Genomic DNA, 23,618 nt, shown 5'->3' on the forward strand with positions numbered 1-23,618 from the left:
CCAGTATAAATCACTACTGGGGGAATAAATTCACAGTTCCTCTTTGTTTTCTCTTTCAAATTTAGTTTCAACAACCTGGAAGATTGTTTAAAATTCGTCTAATCGTCTTTGTAGCGATGTCGCGGCTTTCCACGATTTCAGAAATGAACTTGAGAACAAATGTGACTCCAAAAATAAGATCCAACCTTGTAATAAATTACCCTTTCAAACCAAACAAGGACCTAATCTCTAATCCAACCTTCAGACTTCTAAACCACAGCTTGTTAATCATCAGACGGAGGGTCTAAGACTAAACTTCTAGAAAACTCCTTAAGTAAACTCCAGTGAAATGTCTGTTGTGACCAAACCCTGTTTCTCTCAAACTAAACAGCCACCCAAAACCAAACTGTACCGCAGAGAGAGAAAAAAAGGAAATAGATGGAGGAGATAGAGGGGTGTAAAATATAAAAGTTTGGTGGTGGGCTGATCGTTGTCTCTGTTTTCGGAAACCCTGTTTGTTTCTTTGATTGGTGGCGACTGTGAGAGCGTAAGCAGATGTCAAGTTATCAGTGAGGAAAAAGCCCCTACTGAGATGAGGGGAGTGTGGGGGGAGTGGGGAAGGGAGGGCAGTGCAGAGAAGAGAACAGCCTTCCTGGTTTAGAAATAATAATAATAATAATAACAGTAAAAAGTCACACAAATATGAACCAAAACAAAATCAAGAAGAAAAAAAAACAATGTGCAAACTTCTCTCATATAAATAGACTACAGTCAACGCATTGTAGAGCACCATGGGAGACAGGAGGAGGTTAAGGTGGTAGTGTGTTCATGTGTGTAAAAGACATAAATTATGCTTTTTTTCTAGTGTGTGTGTGTGTGTGTGTGTGTGTGTGTATCTGTATCAGTACAGTATTTGCATGGATCAGCTATCACATGTACTAAGAGTTGCAGGAGCCACTGAGCACATAGACGTGAGACAGATGATCACCGGGAGGAGGGTTCTGTTAGAGAAGGGGTGGGGTGGGGCGGTGTCTAAGATCCGTTTGGAAGTTCAAAGTTCGGTGTCCCCTTAATGTCAAGGGTCAGACCCAGTCCTGCAGCGAGCGCTTGCAGTGCACCAGCAGCCGTGGCGCTCCTTTGCTCTGCAGCGTGTTGATGATGGCGTAGATGAGTCCCAGGATGCACAGCACCAGGACCAGTGGGATGGTCACCATCAGGATGTTCATGGTCCGCTCCTCACTGTCGTCCACCTTCAGCACCACGTCCACCTCGTTTGTGTCTTCCTCGCGACCCTCACGGTAGTCTTCGTCTTTGTCACCGTCCGAGCCTTTGCCTCCTTCTCTGTCGTTCTTGCCTGGATCCGGTCGGTCCCGGTCTTTGCCTTTGTCGCCATCGCGTCCGGCATCAGGGTTGAACGGCGGGCGGTTCACATCGGGCTGTTTGCGTCCTGAGTCGGTATCCGTGTCTCTGTCTCTGTCTCTGTCTCTGTCTCTGTCTGGGTCCTGGTCCACGGTGCAGCCCATGAAGTCCCTCAGGATGGACTTGGGGTAGCCTGGCTCGCTTTTCATACGGTGGTTGTCAAACTTCCAGTACTTGGAGCCCTTGTAGAAGTAGGTGTAAGCTGCAGTAGAAAAATAGAGCAATTATAAGCTAAAAGAACAGACAAATTAAAGGAATAGTTTCACATGTTTTTTATGTGCCTATGCATTACGCAGAGAGTTAGATAAAAAGATTGATACTCTCATATGCGTCTGTTGCTTTGAGTGTAGATAGATTTTTAGTTCCAGTAATGCCTATTGATTACACCCTAAAGATTGGCAAGTACAGTATAGCTATCAATGCAAGCTTCCTGCTGGATGAGACCACTAATTTAAATGATATGTATGAAAAGATTACATAACCTACTTGAGGCTTCATTGTAGAGCTGCTACTATTATTTTCTTTATCAATGAATCTGCTGATCTTGATTAAGAAATATCAGAAAAAATGTAAAAGTGGCCCACTCATAAAAACCAAAAGCCAAGGCAGTTACTTTCCTCTGGTGCCAAGACTGGTCACCTGTTAACTGTGGAGATGTGCTGCTCCATATTATGAAAATAAGCAAAAAGTATCTTATCAAAAATCTTGATTTCACATATAAAATGGTCCTAAATGATCACTTTAAACATATTACAGCGTAACCAAGTTACAATGTAGCAGTGCTTGAAATGATTCCATCTGACACTTTTTGGAGCCAAACACACAGTTGATCACTGTAACGTGATCACTATGAGATGTTTCCATTCTGCATGGTTATTACAGGATATGCAGAGTCGGGTCAGGTCGTGGATCTTGTGTCGGACAGGGTCAGGTTGTGGAACTAATCGGCCATATGTGCAGGTAGCAGGGAAAGGGCAGGTTTTGAAACTCATACTCATGCAGGATTCTGTTCTGGTTCTGTTTTATGGCAACAAAAGATCACTGACTCTGTAGCAAAAACAATCAAGCGTAAAATCAACAAGTTGTTCAGTTTATGTGTGGGATTATTTCTTGTTATCACCATGATGTTGGCAGGTAGCAAGCATGGACTTAACTCAGATATTGTTTGGAGATTGGATCATCCTCTCTACTTTCACTAAGCACAGAAAAGCAAAAAAAACTCTCCACATGAAAGCTCAGATTCCCATCAGACTCACACACACACACACACACACACACACACACAGACAACCCCCTCTCCCCTCTCTCTCCCTTGATGACTGAGCGACCACACCCTGATTCTTTGTTCCTGCTCCAACCCCTCCTCGCCCATACACTCAGAAACCACTCTCCTCCTCTCTGCTCACCTCCGTCATCGCTAAGGAAAGCCCCCTTGGGAGAGTTGGGCACTGACGTTCCCCAGACGCTGATTGGTTTCGGGTAGCCTCGGTCTGCAGAGCGCGACTGCTCGCTGAAGCGCCAGTACCTGTGAGTGAGCAGCGGAGGAGATGTTACTGTTACTGTTTATCAGCTGTCCAAACAAGACAGAGCAGACTGCTGACACAGTGCATGATGATCCTGCATGGTGTGTATTTAACAGCAGTAGTTTCCACTCACAATTAATATCTGTTTTTCTATAAGTGTTGAGTTTTGTTCAGTCCAGAGTTTGTCTATTCTCAGCCTATTCCTGTCATTATTCTTCAATATTATTATGATACCCTTGCACACACTTGTGTTATTTCTATTCTATAGCAGCACAAAAGGCCTTTTTTATATATGTTTGCTTGGTTCTCTGCACTTTTTAACATTGCTAACAAAAGATCTGAGCAAATACAGCTGCTGCTACTCATCTTGCAAAGCACAGCACTCATAGGACAATGTGAGGAATCTGTGACATGAGTGATTCCTGTGATCAGTAGAGTCTATATATGGAAATAGAAGAAAAACACTCACCATCATATCAACTTTTCTGCTGTCTCTACTTTCTTACTTTTGCATTAGAAACACATGAGCAGTCAAATGATGCATGTTGTTAATCTTTTATATATTTAATCCACATCATTTTGATGTTCATGTCATGGAAACTGGATTATTCTTGTTTCTATCTGGTTTATTGAAATGAACACAGGCATTTCGTTGTATGAAAGTGAGTCTTCCTTTGTGAAGTGTTTCGCAAAAATGTTTTAAGCCGTGTTGCCGGGAAACAGAAGGTAGATGAAACACACACACTTGAATCAATTAATCAATTAATCAATTTTCAAGCGAGAATTTCAAACATCTGCTGCTTCAAGCTTCTCTTATGTGAGGCCTCTCTGTGTTTAAAGCATTTTAAAGAAAATATCTTTGGGTTTTAGACTGCTGGTTGGACAAAAGAAGATATGAAGATGCTCCATTAGGGCTCTGGGGAAATTATTAAATTATATTTTTCACAATTTTTTGCAAAAAGCAGATGGATTAGAGGATTTCTTGTAAATTACACTACCTGTCTCCTTGGAAGAGGTAGGTGTACCCCGATGGCTCCCACCAGATGGCTGTGTCTATTCGGTCGTAGGGAATCTCCCGGCCGTAATCGACTAGCTCCAGTGGATAGCCTTGTTCCAGGTTAGCTTCCCGGAAAACCCAGAATCTGTTTCCTAAAAAGAGGAGAGAAGAGGAGAGGAGAGGAGAATAATTGCCTCATGATCTTTACAGTGCACCCATTTGGGACATTCCTTTCCACTCCCACTCATAACTCTTGTGGACTCTGGAAAATGTAAACACACACAATTATACTGTATATGAAATGTACAGCTAGTTACACACACGTCTGTATACATAAAATCAGACGTACACACTCCTACAGGCGCAGACGTGTGGGAGCACAAACATTTCATTTGTTGGCACAGAATTTGCAAAATAATTAAAATGGAATGAGGAATAATAAGAGAACAATCATAGAAAACCAAACCGGCATTTACACGCACTTATAAATTATATGAATGCAATAATGATTTGTTGGCAAGCGATCAAAAAGCGCAGCAGAAACGAGTACGACACCGTCGACTCAGGAGTTTGGGTTCGGCTTGTAATTATCCAGCCGGAGCGGCTTCATGTCTGGCTAAAGCAGGTTTCTCACTAAAGGGAAAGTTTTATTGTTTTTCTCTGTGTCAGACGGGGGGGGGGGACTCTATTCCTTTTGGCACTATAACACATCTCCTCTTGGCATCAGACCATCTTTCCCACCCACTCATCCACCCATCCATCTCTGGCCCCCTTGCTCCTCGTTGAAAAATGAAAGCTGTACACTCAGCATCTGGAGAGAACGAGAAATTGACGCAATGCTTCCCAGGGTTCCTGCTGTGCGCGGCCATCATATTAAAATCCTGTGACTTACACCGTGACTTTCATCAAAGCACCTCAGTGACCCGAGGATTTGATTCCTTCCTGCTGTGTAACAGTTGTTTTTTGTCTTAAGGGGTTTAAATTACAGTGGTTGAAAACAGCTGTGTAGATAAGAGATTCTTGCATGTTACTGTAAAATGATGAGTTTGTAAAATTGTCTGACGTTCTCATACTTTGCAATTCATGATTACCTTTCAAAATCCATAATATTCAATATATACAAGCCTCCATCTATACCTCCATTCATCCCTTTGATATTGTTTTCAAATCTAAACTTAAGCCTTAAGCCTCAATTTTAATTTTCAAACCTCAATTTAAGCCTTAAGCCTACATTTACATTGTTTTTAAACCTAACTTCAAGCCTTAAGCCTAAATTGTTAGCCTTGAGCCTAAATGTAAGCCTTAAACCTAAATTTACATTGTTTTGAACCCTAAAATTAAGCCTGAAGTCTAAATATAAATTGTTTTCAAATGTAAAATAAGACTTATGTCTAAATTTAAATTTTATTCAAACCTCAATTTAAGCCTTTTATACACTGAACTTCAAACAAGCTGAGCTCAGCAGTCCAAACATGCAAGAACCAGAAAACACAAAGTCAGTGAAGTCAGTTTGCAGTTGGACGGCACAAAACAGCTGCACACCTGTTATTCTCACTGTGAATACCACACACTACACTGCCTCTCTTTGTTTTCATATGTACAGTACAATTATTACTTTTTATTCAAGCTGGCTGATGATGGTGGAGGTTGATCTTGAGCTGCAGACTCAATATTTGGTGTGAAGGTCACTCTCCAAAAAGGAAACAGCATGTTAAGACCAGCAGGGAGCGGGGAGAGACGGTAATGACTTCCTCCTCAGGAAAGTGTAGACTCAGAGCCTTGGGGCGGATGCTGAGGTGGAGGGTGGGTGATGCTGTATGAACAGCTGTTGCAGCAGAGCTTTCAGGTGAAGCTTAGTTGCCTTCGGTGTCAAGTTGGACTCAATCTGACTGCCTGAAGTAGATCAGCGGGGGTTTCTTCATTTTTCAGACAAACATGATGAGCTTGGTCCATGCGGCCATTTCAGAAAATGTGCTCCTCGACTGATGATGTTTCACAAGTCAGATTGAGAGAGAGGACTGCTGTCTTCACACTGACACAAAATCAATTTGTTGACAGATCTGATTGGTGCATTTAAACACACATCCCTCTCATGCGTTTGTCTCCTTTTTTCTTGTGTTCTCAAGTCTGCCAGCCCTTGCTTTCATCCTTGTTCCCTTCTTTTTTCCTCTCTCTCTCTCTCTCTTCACTACTGGCTCGCAGTCAAGTGTCACACTGAGAGGCCCAACGATGACATCATCCTCCTCCTCCTCATCATCAACAGCTGCACTGAAGCCTGTAGCTCCGCAGTAAAGGCTGAGTTCTTTCTTTTTCTCGTTTCAACAACTTTATCTACCGTCGTAAAACACGAGGTTATTTATAAAGGGTTATAAAGTGAACTGCCTTAAAATCAGACGCCCTTCTTCTGTCTGAGTAGTCAGTGAAGCTGGATTCGAGCCAGTCGATATCAAATTCTCTGGCATTTTCTCCTGATTTGGATCAAATAACAAAAGTAAATGCTTACCCTGATTCTGGAGACATTCAAAAATATGTATGAAAGATGGAAAAGACTCAACCTTTTTCTTTGGGGCAAAATATAAAAGATTAGGGGCTATCCCAAAATTATTCTATGTATTAAGTATATTTCTAATTCCAATGCCTGACAATCTATTTATATTTTATTTATATTCATTTTATATGGAAAAGAAATGGAAGGAAAGCACATTTCAGCCTTAAAACCCTGTAAACATGAAAAGACAAATGATGGTTTAACCTACCAAATATTAAGCTGTATTACTGAGCCTTCACTATGCATGTTTAAAGACAGACACAGTCATTAAACCATCTCGGGTCACAGTACTGAACAGCAATCTGTCACAGCCAATCAGCTAAAACATTTCCTTTTCATCAAACATGGCTTTGAAGATCTTCTCCATCCATGCCTAAGCTTTGTGAACTGTATTTGGAAGAAGTTACATAACTATACAAAAGAATCTGTGACACAGTCGCCATGGATACCAGCTTGGGAGTAGCCATCTATAATGATAGGCTGGAGGAAGGGGGCATTAGATGGCACCATTTATATGTAAATGTAAGATTGATAAAGTAGCTGATCTGTATAATTATAAAAAGTTTAAATCATATGCAGATATGAACTCAGGAATTCCCCCAAATAGAAGTGCAGTTATTGATTTTAGGAATCAGGCAAAATAGAAAAACTCAAATCTTCCTACTGGGACAAACATTTAGTAAATATCTCTCAATTAAAACCAGTCTATGAATAAGTTACAGTATGAACAGAATCAGCTGATTTTCCAGCTCTGAAAAGGCTTGGGGTCATGAATCTAAGCTGTGATATAACAAGAGAAAGAGCTCAGTTTATCTCCAACAATGTTTCACTGAAACTTACTCAGCTCAAAAAAACACACAGGTATCACTGGACTCCTAATAGATTGTGAAGGGAGAAGGGGGGGGGGGGCAGACAGCACTTGGTGGAAATGCTCATCTAATAAAAGGTCATACCTGCATATGTTACTGTTAGAAAGTTTTAGAGTAAACCTTTCCAGCAAATTCAACAAAAGTTTATATTGATTCTGATCCTGTACTTTGTATAAAAGGTATTGCTTCATCAGAAACATAATAAATGACGGTCTGTAGCTTTTGCTGTTGCCAACAATTGTATTTAGTTTGGGTTTTTTATAAATGGCTATAGCTATTAATACAACTATTAATAGCTCAACTTGAAACAGTCATTTAAATGAATAATGGCTGTCTAGATAAGTATAACAGTATATTGTCAACCGTCTTAGCAACCACATCCTGAAGACCACACATGGAAAAGTTAGTGAATGAAAGTGCATTTAAATAAAACATAGTCAGACTAATGCATCTGTCCACTTGCTTCAGTAAGGTATTAGGTTTATGACCTGCAGACACTAAACCCCTTTTTTTATTGAATTAATTACATACATTTTTTAATATTTTTTTGTTACAGCTGTTGTTTGCCTGCTAACTCATCTATTGCTCTTTGGAATTGTCTGCCTGGTTGTCTGTATAAGATACTACTGCTGTGCTGTCTGTCTTTTCATTTGTATTAGTTTTTTTTTAAAACATACAAAGTCCCAAAAAGTTCCAACATCTTAATTTAAAAGAAAAAAAGTAAAGGACAAGCTGCTCTCAGTAAATCAGCGGTATACTGTAGTTAATGAGCTGTGCTAAAAGAGATTTACACTGGGCATGTAGAATATATTATGAATCACTGCTTTCTTAAGGAGGTGCGGGTATGTGGAGTATATCTTCATCATCTGCACAAGATGAAAAGCTGCAGAAACAGTTTTACTGTTATAATATGACAGCATTAAGAGATAATGCTTTAAAAGTACCATGGAGCAGTATAGCTGTATTTAGGTTATAAAGGAGAAACCAGATGGCCTCAGGAGGATATTGAAGGGTGTACTTATGTTCCATATGCAGACAAAATGCAATATCTTATCTATAAAGATGAAAGGATTACAGATACTTTTACCTTAAAGGGCCTACGTGCTGCTACATACAAATGTAAGACAGACTGACTCTGCGTGTTGTGTTCCACCACAGCATCCAATAAATCCAGCTATGGTTGTATGCTGGCCTGGCAGAATAAACAGCGCTGCTTCACTGGAAACTCAATCCAAACACTGGTGTTGTTTGTCGTTGTTACTACAAAAGCATAACAGCGCTGTCACACAAAGTTTGTATGTTAATTTCTTGAATGCTGTCAGGCAGCTACTACCTTAATGTCCAAATTGGGAATATTATCGTGGGCTGTTGAATATGAATGAGGATGTAATTTGCTAAATGTGACAGCTAATAATTCTAGAAAAAGACTATTTAGAGCAATAGTATGGTTTTAATAACCCATCTTTTCACTGCTCTTGTTCTTTACAATGATGAGCAATAAATGATAAATGATAAATAATAAATCCGAACATCTGTAGCCAGTGGTACATCAATACAAAATTATTTGGGTTATGTTTCTGTTTTGATTTTATGTCTAACTTTACTCAGCACTTTGTTTTAGTCATTGAAGGTTCCTTTACTTATTTCATTTGTCTTGTAAAGCATTATGAGTATCTAAGAAAGTGTTATATAGATTAAAATGTATTATTATTATTATTATTATTATTATTATTTTTAAGGTGCACAATGTTAAGCCAACAACACTCTCCTCCATGAATGCAATCTTTTCACATTCATTGGCTGATCCAGGATTGACAGATTGGTCACATTCTGACAGCTGTGCTCTGAGGATCATGCATGCATCAGTGTGTCAGATGTGTTTGCCACATACCTTTAAAGAAGACGAATCTGCCGTCGTGTCTCTCATAGGCTGCATCTATGTCTCCGGGTAGCCCCCTCCAAAAGTGACCGATAGGCATCGGGTAGTTATCCAGAACCCTGTTCCTGCGGACCCTCCAGAACCAACGACCCTGAGGGGAACCAAATTAAGAAATTAAACTCTACAGCTTAAAAAGAATAACAGTTTTTCTTTCTTTCCATCAACTTTAATTCTTTACTAAAGACTTTAAGTTATTCCAAACAGAATAACAGCTCATCTTCACACACTTTGCTTAGGACACACAGACAGCTGATTGTTATATTACAGCTCTATACAAGCAGTTTTCACCAGTCCACTGATTTTAAGTATTTGTCCCATTGAGGTCACACAGCACTGTTGTAATGCTCAGTGGTCATTACGCCAAGCAAACTGAGCTCTGCAGGATAACTAGACCAGAACGTACAATAAACTAACAATAGCGGGCTAATAATAGTCAGTCTCCACTCTGCTGCCTTTATCACATCTCATTATTGCACTCTGTCTCTGTTCATCCCGGCCTGAACTAGAATTATTCAGGTGATTTGGAAAGGAAACTTGTAGTGAGCATTTGTAGCTACTGTATATGCTGTGCACTGGAGCCAGCAGACAGATTTACACCAGAAGCCCTCAGACCCATTCATAAGTGGTGAGTCAGTATGGCCCTGCTTGCCTGTCCTGGATAATGTAACGGTAAAATGCTCGGAGCTGCTTCTTTCTGGCAAGTGCACCTAGATTTGTCCTTCAGGCAGGACACTCTGGCAGACAGGACGGCACGGTGTAGAATGGAACAGAACGGAGAGCCTGGAGTAACAGAACAAGAGAGGGTTGGGGGGGCAGACTACTCACTCCTCCATTTGTGTGGTCTGACATCTCATTGCGTTGACCAGATTAAGACTCAATTGACCATATTAAGACCTCAGCAGAACAGACAGATCTCGATGTGGGAGTTCGAATATTGAAAGCAGCTCAGTGTGCACACTGCTGCCTGTTCTTTACATCCCAACTCTGTGTGTGCACTGTGAAGGAATTGCAGAAGTGGGAGCAATTTCCCTTCAGAATGACAGCCCCCACCCTTTTTTATCCTCTAATGGACAGGACTCTGTGGAGAAGAGAGAGTGCTAATGATGTGCTTCAGATTACTCCCACTCATACAGTACAAGTAAGTGATTTTTTGTGCCTGTGCAAGACTAATAACACAGAAGAACTATGGCTACACTTTCTGATCAGTGGAGGTTTCCAAATTGACAAGAGCACATTAGAATAAGTGCAGTCAGAAATTAATCCCAAGCTGAGCGCTGAATGATGACGATGATAAAAATAACTAAAGAAAAACAATTAAATTACTCACTTCTAGCTGATAACATTTTGAACCAACATAATATCTAAAGTGCATATATCACTTCCCAATCTCTCCACACTCAGACCATTAAGACATGAATGAGACAGACGAGACAGGCTGCTGATCGACCGCCTGTAGTTACATTAACAGAAGATAGATAATCACAATTTAAACTGCTGTCACCATAAAGGTCAATTACATTACATATTTTCCCCCGGTCTTATGTAGTAACCCTTGTTAGGTGAAGACAAAAAGTTAATTTTGGACACCGATGAATGCTGTTTTGACCAGATTCAGGAGTGAGGATGAAACCCAAGAATACAGATATTAATGGCTGAGATGAAACCAGAGAGCACAAAAATAAGTGTCTGACCATGTGCAGGCAGCTAGATGCCAACTCTACTAACTACTAGTCAGAGTAACAGACACTGCCAGTCTGAGATAAGAGATATTCATAGACTGAGAGACAGGATTAGTGGACCTTTGATACAGTGTTGTTTCATTTAAATGCCAGAATTAAGTTTATTGTCTAAATATGTGTACAAGGTTTTAATATGAGCTGTCATTTTCATCTATCAAAATAAATCAATCTTTGCACTAGTTTTGTCAAAAGGTTTGCTGGGATTGAGTTAAGTGTGCAGCTGATGCTGTAGTACAGCAGTCCACATGTCAAAACTTCAGCTATCATAACAACATATCTGAAAGGGAAGCGGAGCTCCGTCACAGTAAATCCTGGGTGTTCTCTGTCCGGCTCACTCTCATATCTGCAAAGCTCTTTGGTGTTCAACGCTGCCAAGACCGGACACCTCCTCTGACCTCTCCCACCAAAAACACATCACTGCTTATCTTTGTACAGCTGCGCTATGTATAGACTGCCACTCAACACATCCCGACTTGGAAGTGGACACCCTGCTTGCTGCTGAAATTTTGATTCAACTTTGCAATGGGGAATTTTTAATATCCACACAAGCCATATTTTTACCACCCCCTCCTGCACTGCAGTGCAGGTTATGTCTACTGTGTTGCTCTAGAAATCAGATGATATAAAGGCTGTATGAACAAGTGTCTATGTCTCCTTTTTTCCAATAACTTTTCAGCAAATTAAAAAATTGTATTTTGTTTCCTAATGATGTCAAACAGAAATGCAAGCTAATCATTTTCTAGTTTTAAGGATACAACTAGCATCAGCAACAACAACAGCTTCCGTGGAAAAACTTAGCAGATGCAATAGCTAAAGGCATAGGGCTGGGTTGCATAATAGCAAAAGACTTTCAGTGTTAAACAAGTAATAAAACACAGCTGACACAGCAACTATAGCCAACAGCAAAATGGTACAAATGACTAGCAAACCCCACTAATGGCTAGCTGCTGCTCGCTTCAGCCCATATTTGTGAGGGTCCAGAGGCTCTTTAAGGCCAACACCTGACCACGCCACACCCCTTTTAACAATGTTCCGTCTCATAAAAAATCACCGGCCCTATTTGGTTTACAGTCCTCAAGGACCTGATTGAAAACAGATACCCTTGTTGGCTGTGCCTGCGCCATTTGGCTCCAACTGACTCTCCAGAAAAGAATAAGTAATTTATTGATGCATTTAACTTGTGGGGACGGATGGTCCACTGAAGGCCAACTAAATTTTCCAGGCAGGGACACATAAATAATGATTAGGAAGATAAACATATCTCCTGTAATGTCCTCCGCTCATAACTTAGCTCCAGCCAATGGGCTGTGGCTCCAATTAAAAATATACCGATTTCCCGGATCATCAACCAGTTTACCTTGAAAACAAACATCTCTCCTCGGAGCATGGCAACAGTGTCAAAGTTGCCTTCGCAGATATTGGGTCCATAGTGATCTGGTCTGTCAGTGGTTCTGGGGCGGTCGGGGTGCCTGGGGGGATTCTGAGGTGGCCTTGGCTCCGGGCGACGGGGTGTCACTGTGGGCAAGGCCTGTGTTGGGCCACTGTTTGGTTGACCTGCGAGGAGACACAAAGAGTGAATGAAACTTATATGACCACATTATGCATTGTGACAAGATATAGAACAAAGTTTGTTGATAACAAAACCATGTGGTGGTTTGTTATTGAAAGAAAAAGCAATAAAGTGTACAAATCACACATTCACGTCAGCATTTAACACCCTATAGTCATTATACTCATTGGATACCAAACTGGACATACAAAAAACATCCAAAGCATCCTACCGTAGATCTGCTGAATGCCTCGCAGGTCATCCTCAGGCAGCTGGAAGTTCTCAGTCTCCATCCATTGATAAAAGGGAGCCATAATGGCCAGGGGGTTGTTGGAATGTTCTAAACCCAGGGCATGGCCCAGCTCGTGGACTGCTACCAGGAAGAGGTCGTTACCTGTAAAGACATGGGGATGGTGGACAGTTTTAGACAATATTCACTTTAATTTTAGAAGGTGGTTATCTGCATAGGATGAGACAGAAAGAATCCACATTTCTCTCTATATTCCTACATGTGTCTTATGAGAAACACAAGCAGCAGAAAGTCCTAATTCATCTATGCAGTGCATTTATAATAATGCCTCATCATTGTTCTCTCTCAGTTATGATGTCAATACAAATCTCCAAAGATCTGACCCATAAATCACAGATAGGCACGCTAATGATTGCTGATATCGATCAGCGTACATGACCGATCAGCGTACATGACCGATCAAGGGACGCTGTTGTCCATGGCAACAATTACACATTGATAAGGAATCAACACAGCTGTGACACACTGACCACTGCATCAACTTCCTCTCTGCATAAAAGACTTCTTACAGAAAAGTCAACACAAAGAAAACCTGGTTTAGAGTTGACCAACATCTTCCTATAGGGGCATCTCTGAAGTGGATCCAGCACACAGCAGGGTACTTCCCCTCACTAAATACCTCTTTGTTGCATTTCTCCACTCTTGGTGAACTTTGAACTTGCTACCCATTTTGTCTGGCTTGATTGGCCCATGCTGATTGGTCAGATTGGTTCCAGTGACATCATGCTTGTGGGAGACTGGGATTTAGGTGATGTCACTGCTGTGTAGGCAGAGGAAGAAGAGATGCTCCGGATGCATGTCCTCGTGTATCTCTCCTTCACTTCCTCTTTGCGGCACACACACATTCACACACAAACACACACTTCATCTCCCCCCACCGTCTATAATTTCAGAGTCACATGAATGTCCTCATGGCATGCTAAGCTGCAGCTAACACTCAAGGAGAGAAAACAGCAGAGGGCAAGACAGAGCGCTAGAGATGGCTGAGGAGGAAGAAAGAGAGAGAGAGTGTGTGTGCACTGCCAGTAGATAAAGAGACCTTTGTGAGGTAACCGTGACAACCATTCAGTTTGACAGAGAAAAGCAAAAGTAAACTTCAAACGTCTTAGCGGAGTTAGAAGTTCAGCCAATGCATCCACTGCTAACGCTGGCTCCCCTATACACACACGTTTAGTCATTCAAATCCTATTTGGGCTTTCTGAAGCTTTGTTCGCTTGTTTACCACATCTCACACCTCATTCATCAGCAACCGAGGGAGACTCCCAGTGAGGGAAACGTACACTAAAGAAGCACCCAGACAACCGAAATGCACTTTCCAAGTTTGCTTTGCCTTTTGCCAGTAACTTACTCACATCAGCCTCATCTGACCACAAAGAACCACAAAGGTTTCTGACCCTTTTTACTTCTACTGGCCTGCAGCATTTCATCTGTGTCATGTGTGTTTGAGGGATTTTGTGGATAAAGTCTGTGCGAGTGTGATTAATCACACTGTGCGTCACAAGGTTTACATGAAAAGGTTTTAGCCCCATGCAGTTTTTATTCACTGTCAAATTAAACTGAAGTGAAAGGAAGGGAAAGCTGCAAGAATGGATGAAATGGGCGTGTGCTTGGTCTGTCAATCACTGTCATGTCAATTTTTATGTGTAGCGATTGATTCCTGGACTGGTTTTTTAACCTTTATCTAATCAGGGAAGTTTAACTGAGAGGAAGGCTCTCTTTTGCAGAAACGCCCTGATCACATTCACACACATTCACACATGGAAGCTGCCCAATACAACCATAGCCTGATCTGCCGGACACTGAGAATTTGGGTTAAAGGGTCTTGCTCAAGGACAGCTCAGTAGTGATAATGAAGGATGATATTTATCCAGCCAGTCCAGGAATTGAACCACCAACCTTCTGGTCACAAGCTTGCTTTTCCGGCTTTTAGTGCTTGAACCCCATTCTAATGGAGGTCAAAGATCAGAGCTGATTCATGCTTAAGGATACTTCAGCAGAGCAGAAGTGAAGGTTAATGGGGTTTGAACTTAATGCAATTCATTTGCTTCATGTAAGATTAAAGTACAATCCAATTGGAACTAGGGCTGGGCGATATATCGAGTATACTCGATGTATCGCGGCTTGTTCTCTGGGGGATGTAGAAAATGACTATATCGTGAATATTCGAGTATACATTCAATTTACACGCAGTTTGTATTTAGTCGCGGCCCGTTGAACTACAGGTTTCTCTCACTCTCTCATCTCTCCGCACAGAGAGATAAAACAAGCGCACCTAGTTACGTACATCACATTCTGTTGTGCGTGCAACGTCATATGCCCGGTAGCATGTATCAGCAGTAGCAGCGATCTCAGGTCGCGGGAGCAGCAGGTGATATGGACAAGTGGAGGAGGGAGATTTAATTCCCAAAAAAACAATTCAGGATCCATCATCTGGCGGTGGTTTGGGTACAAGAGGGAGGACGTTGAACAACAAACCGTAATATGTAAAGTACGCCATAAAAGCGTCACCACAAAAGCTGGTAGTACAACAAAGTTATATCACCATGTGTGCTTGAAACTCTGCAAGAGCACATCTCCGGCCAGTGACATATTGAAGAAAGTGCCGAAGCAACCAGCACTGACGCAACTGAGTCTGGTGTCTTCTTTTTCCAGAACAGCAATACGACTAAAACAGTCAAAAACAGAAGGAGATAACATCCGCAGTAACACACCACACAGAGAAAGACATGGCCCCAGTGAGTGTGGTTAAAAGCCCGGTTTCAGAAAGATCATCGACACACTTGATATAATCTACCTAGCAGAGACAGCTCTACCTTTATATCCTAGTGGCATTATGCACAAAATGTGCACTTTTATTTAGTGTTGTTTTGAAATGTCATCTCAGTGACACCCTGCACAAAAGTGCATATTTTTCTTTTAAAATATCTTTGTGGCATTATGCACAAAATGTGCACTTTAATTTAGTGTTGTTTGAAATGTCATGAATGAATGAATTTGTTTAGTTGTAATTTCACACTTTTGGCATGAACGTTTAAAATCAGCATATATTAATGTAGTATGAACAATGTTTTAATGTAAAATCATCACACTGGCATGATTGTATGCATCAAAGTGTTAATTCAAGGCTAAGGCAAAATATCGAGATATATATCGTGTATCGTGACATGGCTTAAAAATATCGGGATATTAGTAAAAGGCCATATCGCCCAGCCCTAATTGGAACATTTATTTCCTAGGCTGTGCACACTCACTTGCAGGGAAATGATTGTTTTTAAACTTACAGCTAAACTTAAGTTAAACAATAAACAATAAATTTCATACATTAAGCAGTTGATCAAGCAAAAATGCTAATTCAGCATTTTTCCAGCATCCAAAATGATTTTCTCTGTTTTATTGTACCATAGATTTCAATATTTTTGCTTAGACGAAACGACCAATCTGAAGACTGGGCTCTGAAGGGTTGTAAAGGACATTTTTCACATTTTTTTGACATTTGACATCAAACTGACAATTGCTACCAGTTTTGCCTACTTATAAATGATGAGTAAATGTTTATATACAATGAGTAAATGAACAGCGGTAGTTCTGGAAGAACTATTCTACATTAAAAAGGATTGTAAACATTTCACTGAAACTATAATGATTTCATTTATATGATTAAAAGGGTTCTCTTTAGTATATTCTGTGGTTCACCAGCTGCTGGATCAGTCTTCACAGGTTTGGTTGAGGACACATTTCTAATTTTCACATTAGAACAGAGCCTTTAACCAACCGTGACACTAAGTGCAGCAAAAATACAGGACTTAAATAAAGACTACATCTGTGAAAAGTTAGACTTGTTAGACATGTGTCTAACTAAAGTAAAGCAAGATTGTAATTTGGTTGCACTTTGCTTTAAAGCAGTGTAAGTAGCGTGGTGCAACAAAGGGACCAGTCTATAGATCTCCCAGAGTAGAACACACTCCCACTTACTGTGGCATTCCACCGTCCCTGTGATCTGTCCTGCAACACATCCCACACACAGCTGATCACACAGATACAGACACACACACATACACACACACAACGCTCAGCTGTCTGTGTCTGCTGTGTATATGTAGATAACAGGGCAGGAAAGCCCATTGTCATAAAAAAAGCTCTCTGGTCAGGGGCTCGGATGAGTGCACAGCAAGAAGAGATACCAGAACGATTCTCAAAAAAACGAAGATATTTGCTTAATCCTGTCTTCTGCATATTGTTAGTTTGGTGCTGGACATTAGGGTTGAGAACAGTAATTGGGCTCTGGGTTTTAATTAAAAGGAAGCCCTCAAAAGCACAGAAGTGTATCGATGTGTGTATGAGTGTCTAGTGCAGCATGTACACACCACGGTGCACTTGACACATTAGTGTGTCAGTACATGGTCTTAGGTAATGGTGGGTACATTTTAGAACCATAAGCAGGAGCAGTTGGGGTAAAAGCTGTGAGGTGTCACAAACTGTCAACTTTGAACTTTTACAGAGGTAAGTGGAGTAGTGGAGTCATGCCAGCTCCGGTTAGGTGTGGAGGAAAACATGGGGACAGCTGTTTGCAATCTGTTATACAGATCAATTAAAACCTCAACAACATGACATAACGTTCGGCACTGCCAAGTGCTCATCAGCCGAACGTTCACAGAAACAATCAAGAACTTTATAACGACTCAAAGCTTCATTTCCACCTGAAAGTTGAGCGACTGACTCCCTCCCAACATCTAAGCCATCTGTGTGGCTGGCTGCACACACATAAACAAAGACACACCAACTTGGTTTGGGCTGCAAAACATCCACCCACCTGCAGCCACAGAAGGCTCTTCACTTGTGTAAAAAGCTCTAAAAAGCCTCCCCTCGGAAGGTGTTTGCTACAGATTAGTGCGTTCGGAACATAACTTCCTTTCCTGTTGATTTGTGTGTGTTGATTACCACTGTCTCTAAGATACACAATGAAGTACACTTTCCAAATCATACCAAGAGCAACCATCTCCTCTCCGTCCTACCTTGTAAATTCTGGTTCCCAATGGTCCACGGTTCGTCTGAGTCAAAGTGTGTGTCCCCACCCATTCCAGGTCCAGGGAAGTAGGCATGGGCTAGGAAGCCCCCCTCCCCATCAAAAGGAGAACTGTCTCCATGAAAACCCGAGGCAAAGAAGATCATGATGTCGGGTTCCTTGCGGCGTCCGTATTTGATCTCCTGGTAGGGGATTTCGTCAAAGGTCAACGGGGTGACGCTTTCCCAGACTTTAAAGGCTCGCCGGATGGCTTCGTATGATTCATACTCTCCGATCTTAGGTGTGTAGTTCTGGATACTACAGGAATCAAAAGACCAAATGCAAAAAGTGTCAGCAGTTCAAAGTCTTCAGAAGAAACCAGCAGTTAGACCCAGACCTGTTTTGGGTTGAGCCAAATTTACACATTTTCAGAATCAGAGCCAAGCATGTATATAAAGTTTTGTACATAATGAAAACTCTGTGATGGTAAATGCAACAACAGAAATGCGAAACACAAAAGCAGAATAAATTCAGGTCACAACACTATTACAGTATCACAATTTTACAGTAGCCACCTACAACAAAATAACACTCGTGGCAGGCTCGATGTTCTTTTCATCACCTGTACGTGAGGTGGCCTTTGTTCCACTTATGTCCGGTTAGGGCGTAGCGTTTCCGCCGCACGTTGGTTTTGATCTGGCCTCCAAACTTGTCAGGCACACCGCAGCGGGGTCTCTTCATGGCGCTGCAGGAGTTGAAAGAAGTCAGGAGTCAGGAAGTGGTATGAGAGCGTGTTGTAAGGAAGGGATACCCAAGAGAAAAGATGAAGGGGGAGCTGACTAGTGGAAACACACTACTGACAGTTGAACTGATCCTCATCCTTTCTCTGTGTCTAAATGTATAGAAACGTCAAACTGAAATCCTGCTGACCTGATGGTTCCTGAGTCCATCTGTCCGGTGACCTCCAGGCCGTAGAACCGCTGCATGTCACTGATGGCGTTGGACAGGATCTGAGCTGATCGCATGGTTGACATCTGTCTGCTGGCCTGGGGCAGGTAACCATACATCCTCAGCCATGTCTGGAGACACACAGGAGGAAAAACATAAAGGGAGTTGAATGAATAAGCAAGTAAGTAAGTTTACAGTAAGCAAAGTACAAAATGAGCATTTACGATAAAAGCCTTTAATCAAAGCCAGAAAACAAGAGTGTCTTGATATAATCAAAAAGCAAATTAGGGCATAAAATAGGAAATTGAAGTTATGGAAACAGAAACAGCTGTTTTAAGGAGCATATAGGCAATTTGTGTTGTGTACAGCAGATAGCAACGAACTGAAGCAAATTAACCGACATGACAGAGACACTCATATTTGTTCTTTGATCTCGAATGAGAGGAAAAACTGATAGTATAACGCTTTGTGTTTTGTGCTTTTTACTCAGGAAATATGACGAATGACAATGATTATTTTGTTTTGCAGAATATAGGCATATGTTGCAACCCATTTTCCGCTTATCAAGGTTGTGAGGGTCAGTGAGAGACAGGACACACACCGGACAGTTCGGCAGCCTCTCAAAGGGCCAGTAGATAAAAAAAAAAGGAAATGGAACGCTGTTAATCATGGGGTTTTTGCACTCATTTGCATTCTCATGCTTCAAATTAACTATTTTAAATAACAGACACATTCAATTTCTATTTGAAGAATTTGGGAATGTATGCTATCTCTGCTTTGGGTTGCATCTAATGTTGTATATACAGAAAGGGAGAAGGCAGGGAGGAGATCATCACACTATCAGGGTTGCTGTATCTGTGGGAGTGTGTAACAGGGAGGGCTGAGGGGGAGGTGGGGGGGGGGGGGTAGTGGAGGTTAATGACAGACATGAGGGAGAAAACGTGATACTTGACCTAATCACGGATGACGCAAAGTCTATCCCACCTGTTATGTAGAAACCTAATATCACATGCATACACACACACACACACACACACACACACACACATACACTTGCATAGCGGGTTGTCTGAGATACTAGATATGCCTCCACATGGATACACTCCCTATGGTGGTGCAAGGAATTTACAAAAGTGTGTGTGTGTGTGTGTGTGTGTGTGTGTGTGTGTGTGTGTGTGTGTGTGTGTGTGTGTGTGTCAGCGTCTGTGTGTGCAGCTCTCGAGTTTACACCCATCTTTCACAATGCAAACTACTACTGATAAAGCTCTGCATTCACTCAGCCACTCCTTTTAAAGTCATGAAAACAAACCCAACCCCTTCTGTCTTTCTCTTTCCCACACACACACACACACACATACACATATCTTACACATATTTAATACTATGTACAAGAGCTGTAGTCACATATATGTGTATAAGTGCTGCCCACCAAATTAGTAAGTGTCTAGCTGCCATCCCACCCCCACAATGTCCCCACAGTGCAATGAAAACAAATTGCAGAGGGTGTCCCAGATGTACTTGATTTACTCTGTGTACACTCTGTCTGGGTGTCCTGCACTGGCTACACTACTGCAATATGACTGCATGTAATAAAAAAAAGTTAGTTAGAAGTGTGGATTTGAGCTCCTCTTTCAAATGATCTTCTGATGACAGGACGGTTATTGTCATCATCGATTACCTGTCGATCATTCTCAATTCGTCAATTAGTTGTTTGGTCTGTGAAAAAGTAAATCACTGTTTCCCAAATCCCGAGATGACGACTTTAAATGTCTTGTTTTGTCCCGACTAACAGTCCACAGCCCAAGTATATCCGGTTTATTGCCATAGAGGACTAATAAATGACTCAAAATGATTGATTATCAAAGCAGTTGGCGATTATTTTAATAGTCTGCGCCTAATCTGCATCAGACATTAAAATAAAAGAACAGCTGCTGATATCAAACTTCAAAGTAACTTTAACTTTGTGAGCTCTTTGCTTCCGTCATTCCCCTTCTGACAAGGAAAACTATATCCTGACTGTGTGTGTTCTTCTTCTTCCACCATTAGACCAATCCTGACACAGCCGCCGTGATTAATTACGTAGAAGAGAATGCATAACGCCAGATCGATCAATCACTGTCGATCGCCGAGCTGAGCCTGACGGATCCCGATGGCACCTCATCATTTAGTAGATGACTACAGTTACACATTAAATGTATGAATTAGTGCCTCTGCTTTTTTTTTCCTTTCTCTGAAGGTTAAAGGGTTTATAACCTAAAAAAAATGTAGCGACAGCAGTACAAATGCAGCAGGAAATCGTGTATATTGGTAATCTGTTGTGTAAACTCATTAATTAAAAGATGTGTGTTAAAACTAAAAGTAGATTATATGAATAACTGAAGTGATTGTTCCAGTTAACAGATGCAAATACTTTCTTTTGCCTTTTAGCTTAAAGCTTGTTCTGCCTGCTTTATCTTTAAGTTATAACATAAAAGATATATATATTTAAACATGCTGGTGTTTATGCAGAACTGTCCACTGGCTATCAAAAGGTCAAGAATGAATACACAAATGTTTTGGAGCCTGCAGCCTTTGGAGCACTTGGCCTGAGGAGAGCTCCAAACACATCTGTACAGAAAGGCTGCTGCAGTATGAGGTGAGGTTTTTAAGTGCTTGAAGTTTATATGTTCTTTTTTTTATTTTATTATTTCCTTTTTCTTTCTTATCTTCTGTTTCTCTTTTTTGGCGACGGGTGCACTGGCTGTAGCAGCTGTGTATGTGTGTGTAGGAGCAGGAAGAGGCGTAGGGAGGCCTGAACTGGACATGACCCTGACCCACCTCTGCCTTTAGATAAGGGAGCTTCAAACACGCTGACACACACACACACACAGACACACACACGCACACACACACACATGCACATACACACACACACATACTCAAACACAAACATGGACTTCCTGAAACTATCTTAACTCTATCCCATTCTCTCTCTGTCGCACACACACACACCACACACACACACACACACACACACACACACACACACACACACACACACACACAGAGACACAGTTGAGAAACAGATGGCAATGTTCACAAAACATTTGGTTTCACCGCCACCTTACTGAGGAGTTTTAAAATCATCAGTGATTGGATTAGAACATCTGTATCTGCATTCAGCTGTTTGGTCAAAAAGAAAGTTAAATGTTAATCACACTGGCTTAGTTTCCACTTGATGGGTTGAAGAAAATCAATTCCCTAAATGACAAAAAATGCATGTTCACATGAGACAACAAATCTTTCAAGAACTGATTAGTGATGGGCCGTATTGATTTCTGTCTCACGTCAGCTAATGCCGCTCATATTTCATACTGTCTGGAGATAAAAACATAGAAATGCCACTAATGGCCTTCTAACCACAACACACACACACACACACACACACATACAGCGGGTATCTACAATTACAAGTCCTATGTGAATTCCAATAAAAGAAAAAAAAGCTATTGTCATGTACAATCTCCAACATGCATCTACTCGCATTCCAGCCACTTCCTCTCCGCTCCTCTGCGATTGGCTATCAGCATCCTCACATGGTTATCGCTGCTGCCGCGATGGGACGTTATGAAAAAAGGGAGATGCCTTCCTGTCTGTTGATGTGTGTATCTTTGCTTGGTGTATGTGTGTGTATGTGTCTGTTATTGTCTCTATACACTCTTCCTCTGAGTTGAGTATTTATAGCAGTCTGCGGCCGGGCGCGAGGGCAGAGCTGCAGCGCTGTTTGGAAGATCTATGGAGGCCTGTGAACCTCTGCCACCCCTCACCCACATCGTCTAAAATGGTAAAGCTCTTCCAAGTCTGGCCGCTCACCTTCCCTCATCAGGCAGGCTGCATACAAAACAAGTTTTAGACAACAGGAGGAATGGGGGAAGGCTTGTGTGTGTGTGTGTGTGTGTGTGTGTGTGTGTGTGTATGTGTACACTAGACCTCGTCTATTAAATGGTCTTTCAGAGAGTCCTTGAGCTTACCTGCCAAAACCAGACCCAGCAATATACAGGGAGTTGTAAAACCTGCCAGGAGTGTGCGTGTGTGTGTGATTGAGTGTGTGTGTGTGTGTGTGTGTGTGTGTGTGTGTGTGTGTGTATGTGTGTGTGTGTGTGTGTGCGTATGTGTGTGTCCACCACAATGTCAGCCAAGATACTAACAGAGCTTTTATTCCAAAGCTTGGTCCGCTGCCATCTCTTACCCCCTCCCTCACCCCTCTCCAAAGTCCTACCAAGAGGATGGATGAGTAAATGGAGGAGCGAGAGTGAGAGACAGACCGAAGGGAGAAAGGGACAAATTTAATTTGTTCAAATTGAAGATTTCGTAATGCGCACACGTCGGCGTTGGTGTGTACGATGACGCGAGAAACCGGAAATAACCCCGAAAACACAAAAATGAATGAACGTGCAACTTCCATCCGTTGCAGTTCCACCACTGCAGCAGTGTGAGTCTTCGTGGACTTTATGCTGATAGCCAATCACAGGGGAGCAAGGGGTGGGGGGGTTGGGGGTAGGGGGGGGCGCAGCTGGAATGTGAAGAGACGGCACGTTGCAGATTACATGGATACAAAGAGGATATGGATTGAGGAAGTTGTCTCGTTATGTGCTGCAATAAGCCACTTATTATCCCTCCCCTCACTACTTTTTTCCTCTTCTTTAGCTACAAGTAGATGTCAATCGCTTTTTTTTGTCGGCACGCAACCTGTCCAATCATGTCAGTTCGTATTTCTGCGCTCTCATCCTCTTTAAACTGATATTCACAAGTTTTCT

General features: G+C 41.7%; 1 protein-coding gene across 1 annotated transcript in view; it reads right to left on the reverse strand.

Moving 5' to 3' along the window:
- Positions 1-577: 577 nt before the first annotated feature.
- Positions 578-23,618, reverse strand: part of mmp15b (matrix metallopeptidase 15b) — a 28,588-nt gene continuing 5,547 nt past the window's right edge. The window contains exons 2-10 of the mRNA XM_053317418.1: positions 18,805-18,953; positions 18,497-18,619; positions 17,885-18,192; positions 12,795-12,956; positions 12,371-12,567; positions 9,227-9,365; positions 3,920-4,070; positions 2,805-2,923; positions 578-1,600 (exon numbers count right to left, since the gene is read on the reverse strand). Of these exons, the coding sequence (XP_053173393.1) occupies positions 1,062-1,600; positions 2,805-2,923; positions 3,920-4,070; positions 9,227-9,365; positions 12,371-12,567; positions 12,795-12,956; positions 17,885-18,192; positions 18,497-18,619; positions 18,805-18,953 (1,887 nt within the window). The 3' untranslated portion in view covers positions 578-1,061. The remainder of the gene's footprint in view (positions 1,601-2,804; positions 2,924-3,919; positions 4,071-9,226; positions 9,366-12,370; positions 12,568-12,794; positions 12,957-17,884; positions 18,193-18,496; positions 18,620-18,804; positions 18,954-23,618) is intronic.

The sequence above is a fragment of the Scomber japonicus genome, chromosome 1, assembly GCF_027409825.1.
Source record: "Scomber japonicus isolate fScoJap1 chromosome 1, fScoJap1.pri, whole genome shotgun sequence".
Classification (NCBI taxonomy): Eukaryota; Metazoa; Chordata; class Actinopteri; order Scombriformes; family Scombridae; genus Scomber; species Scomber japonicus.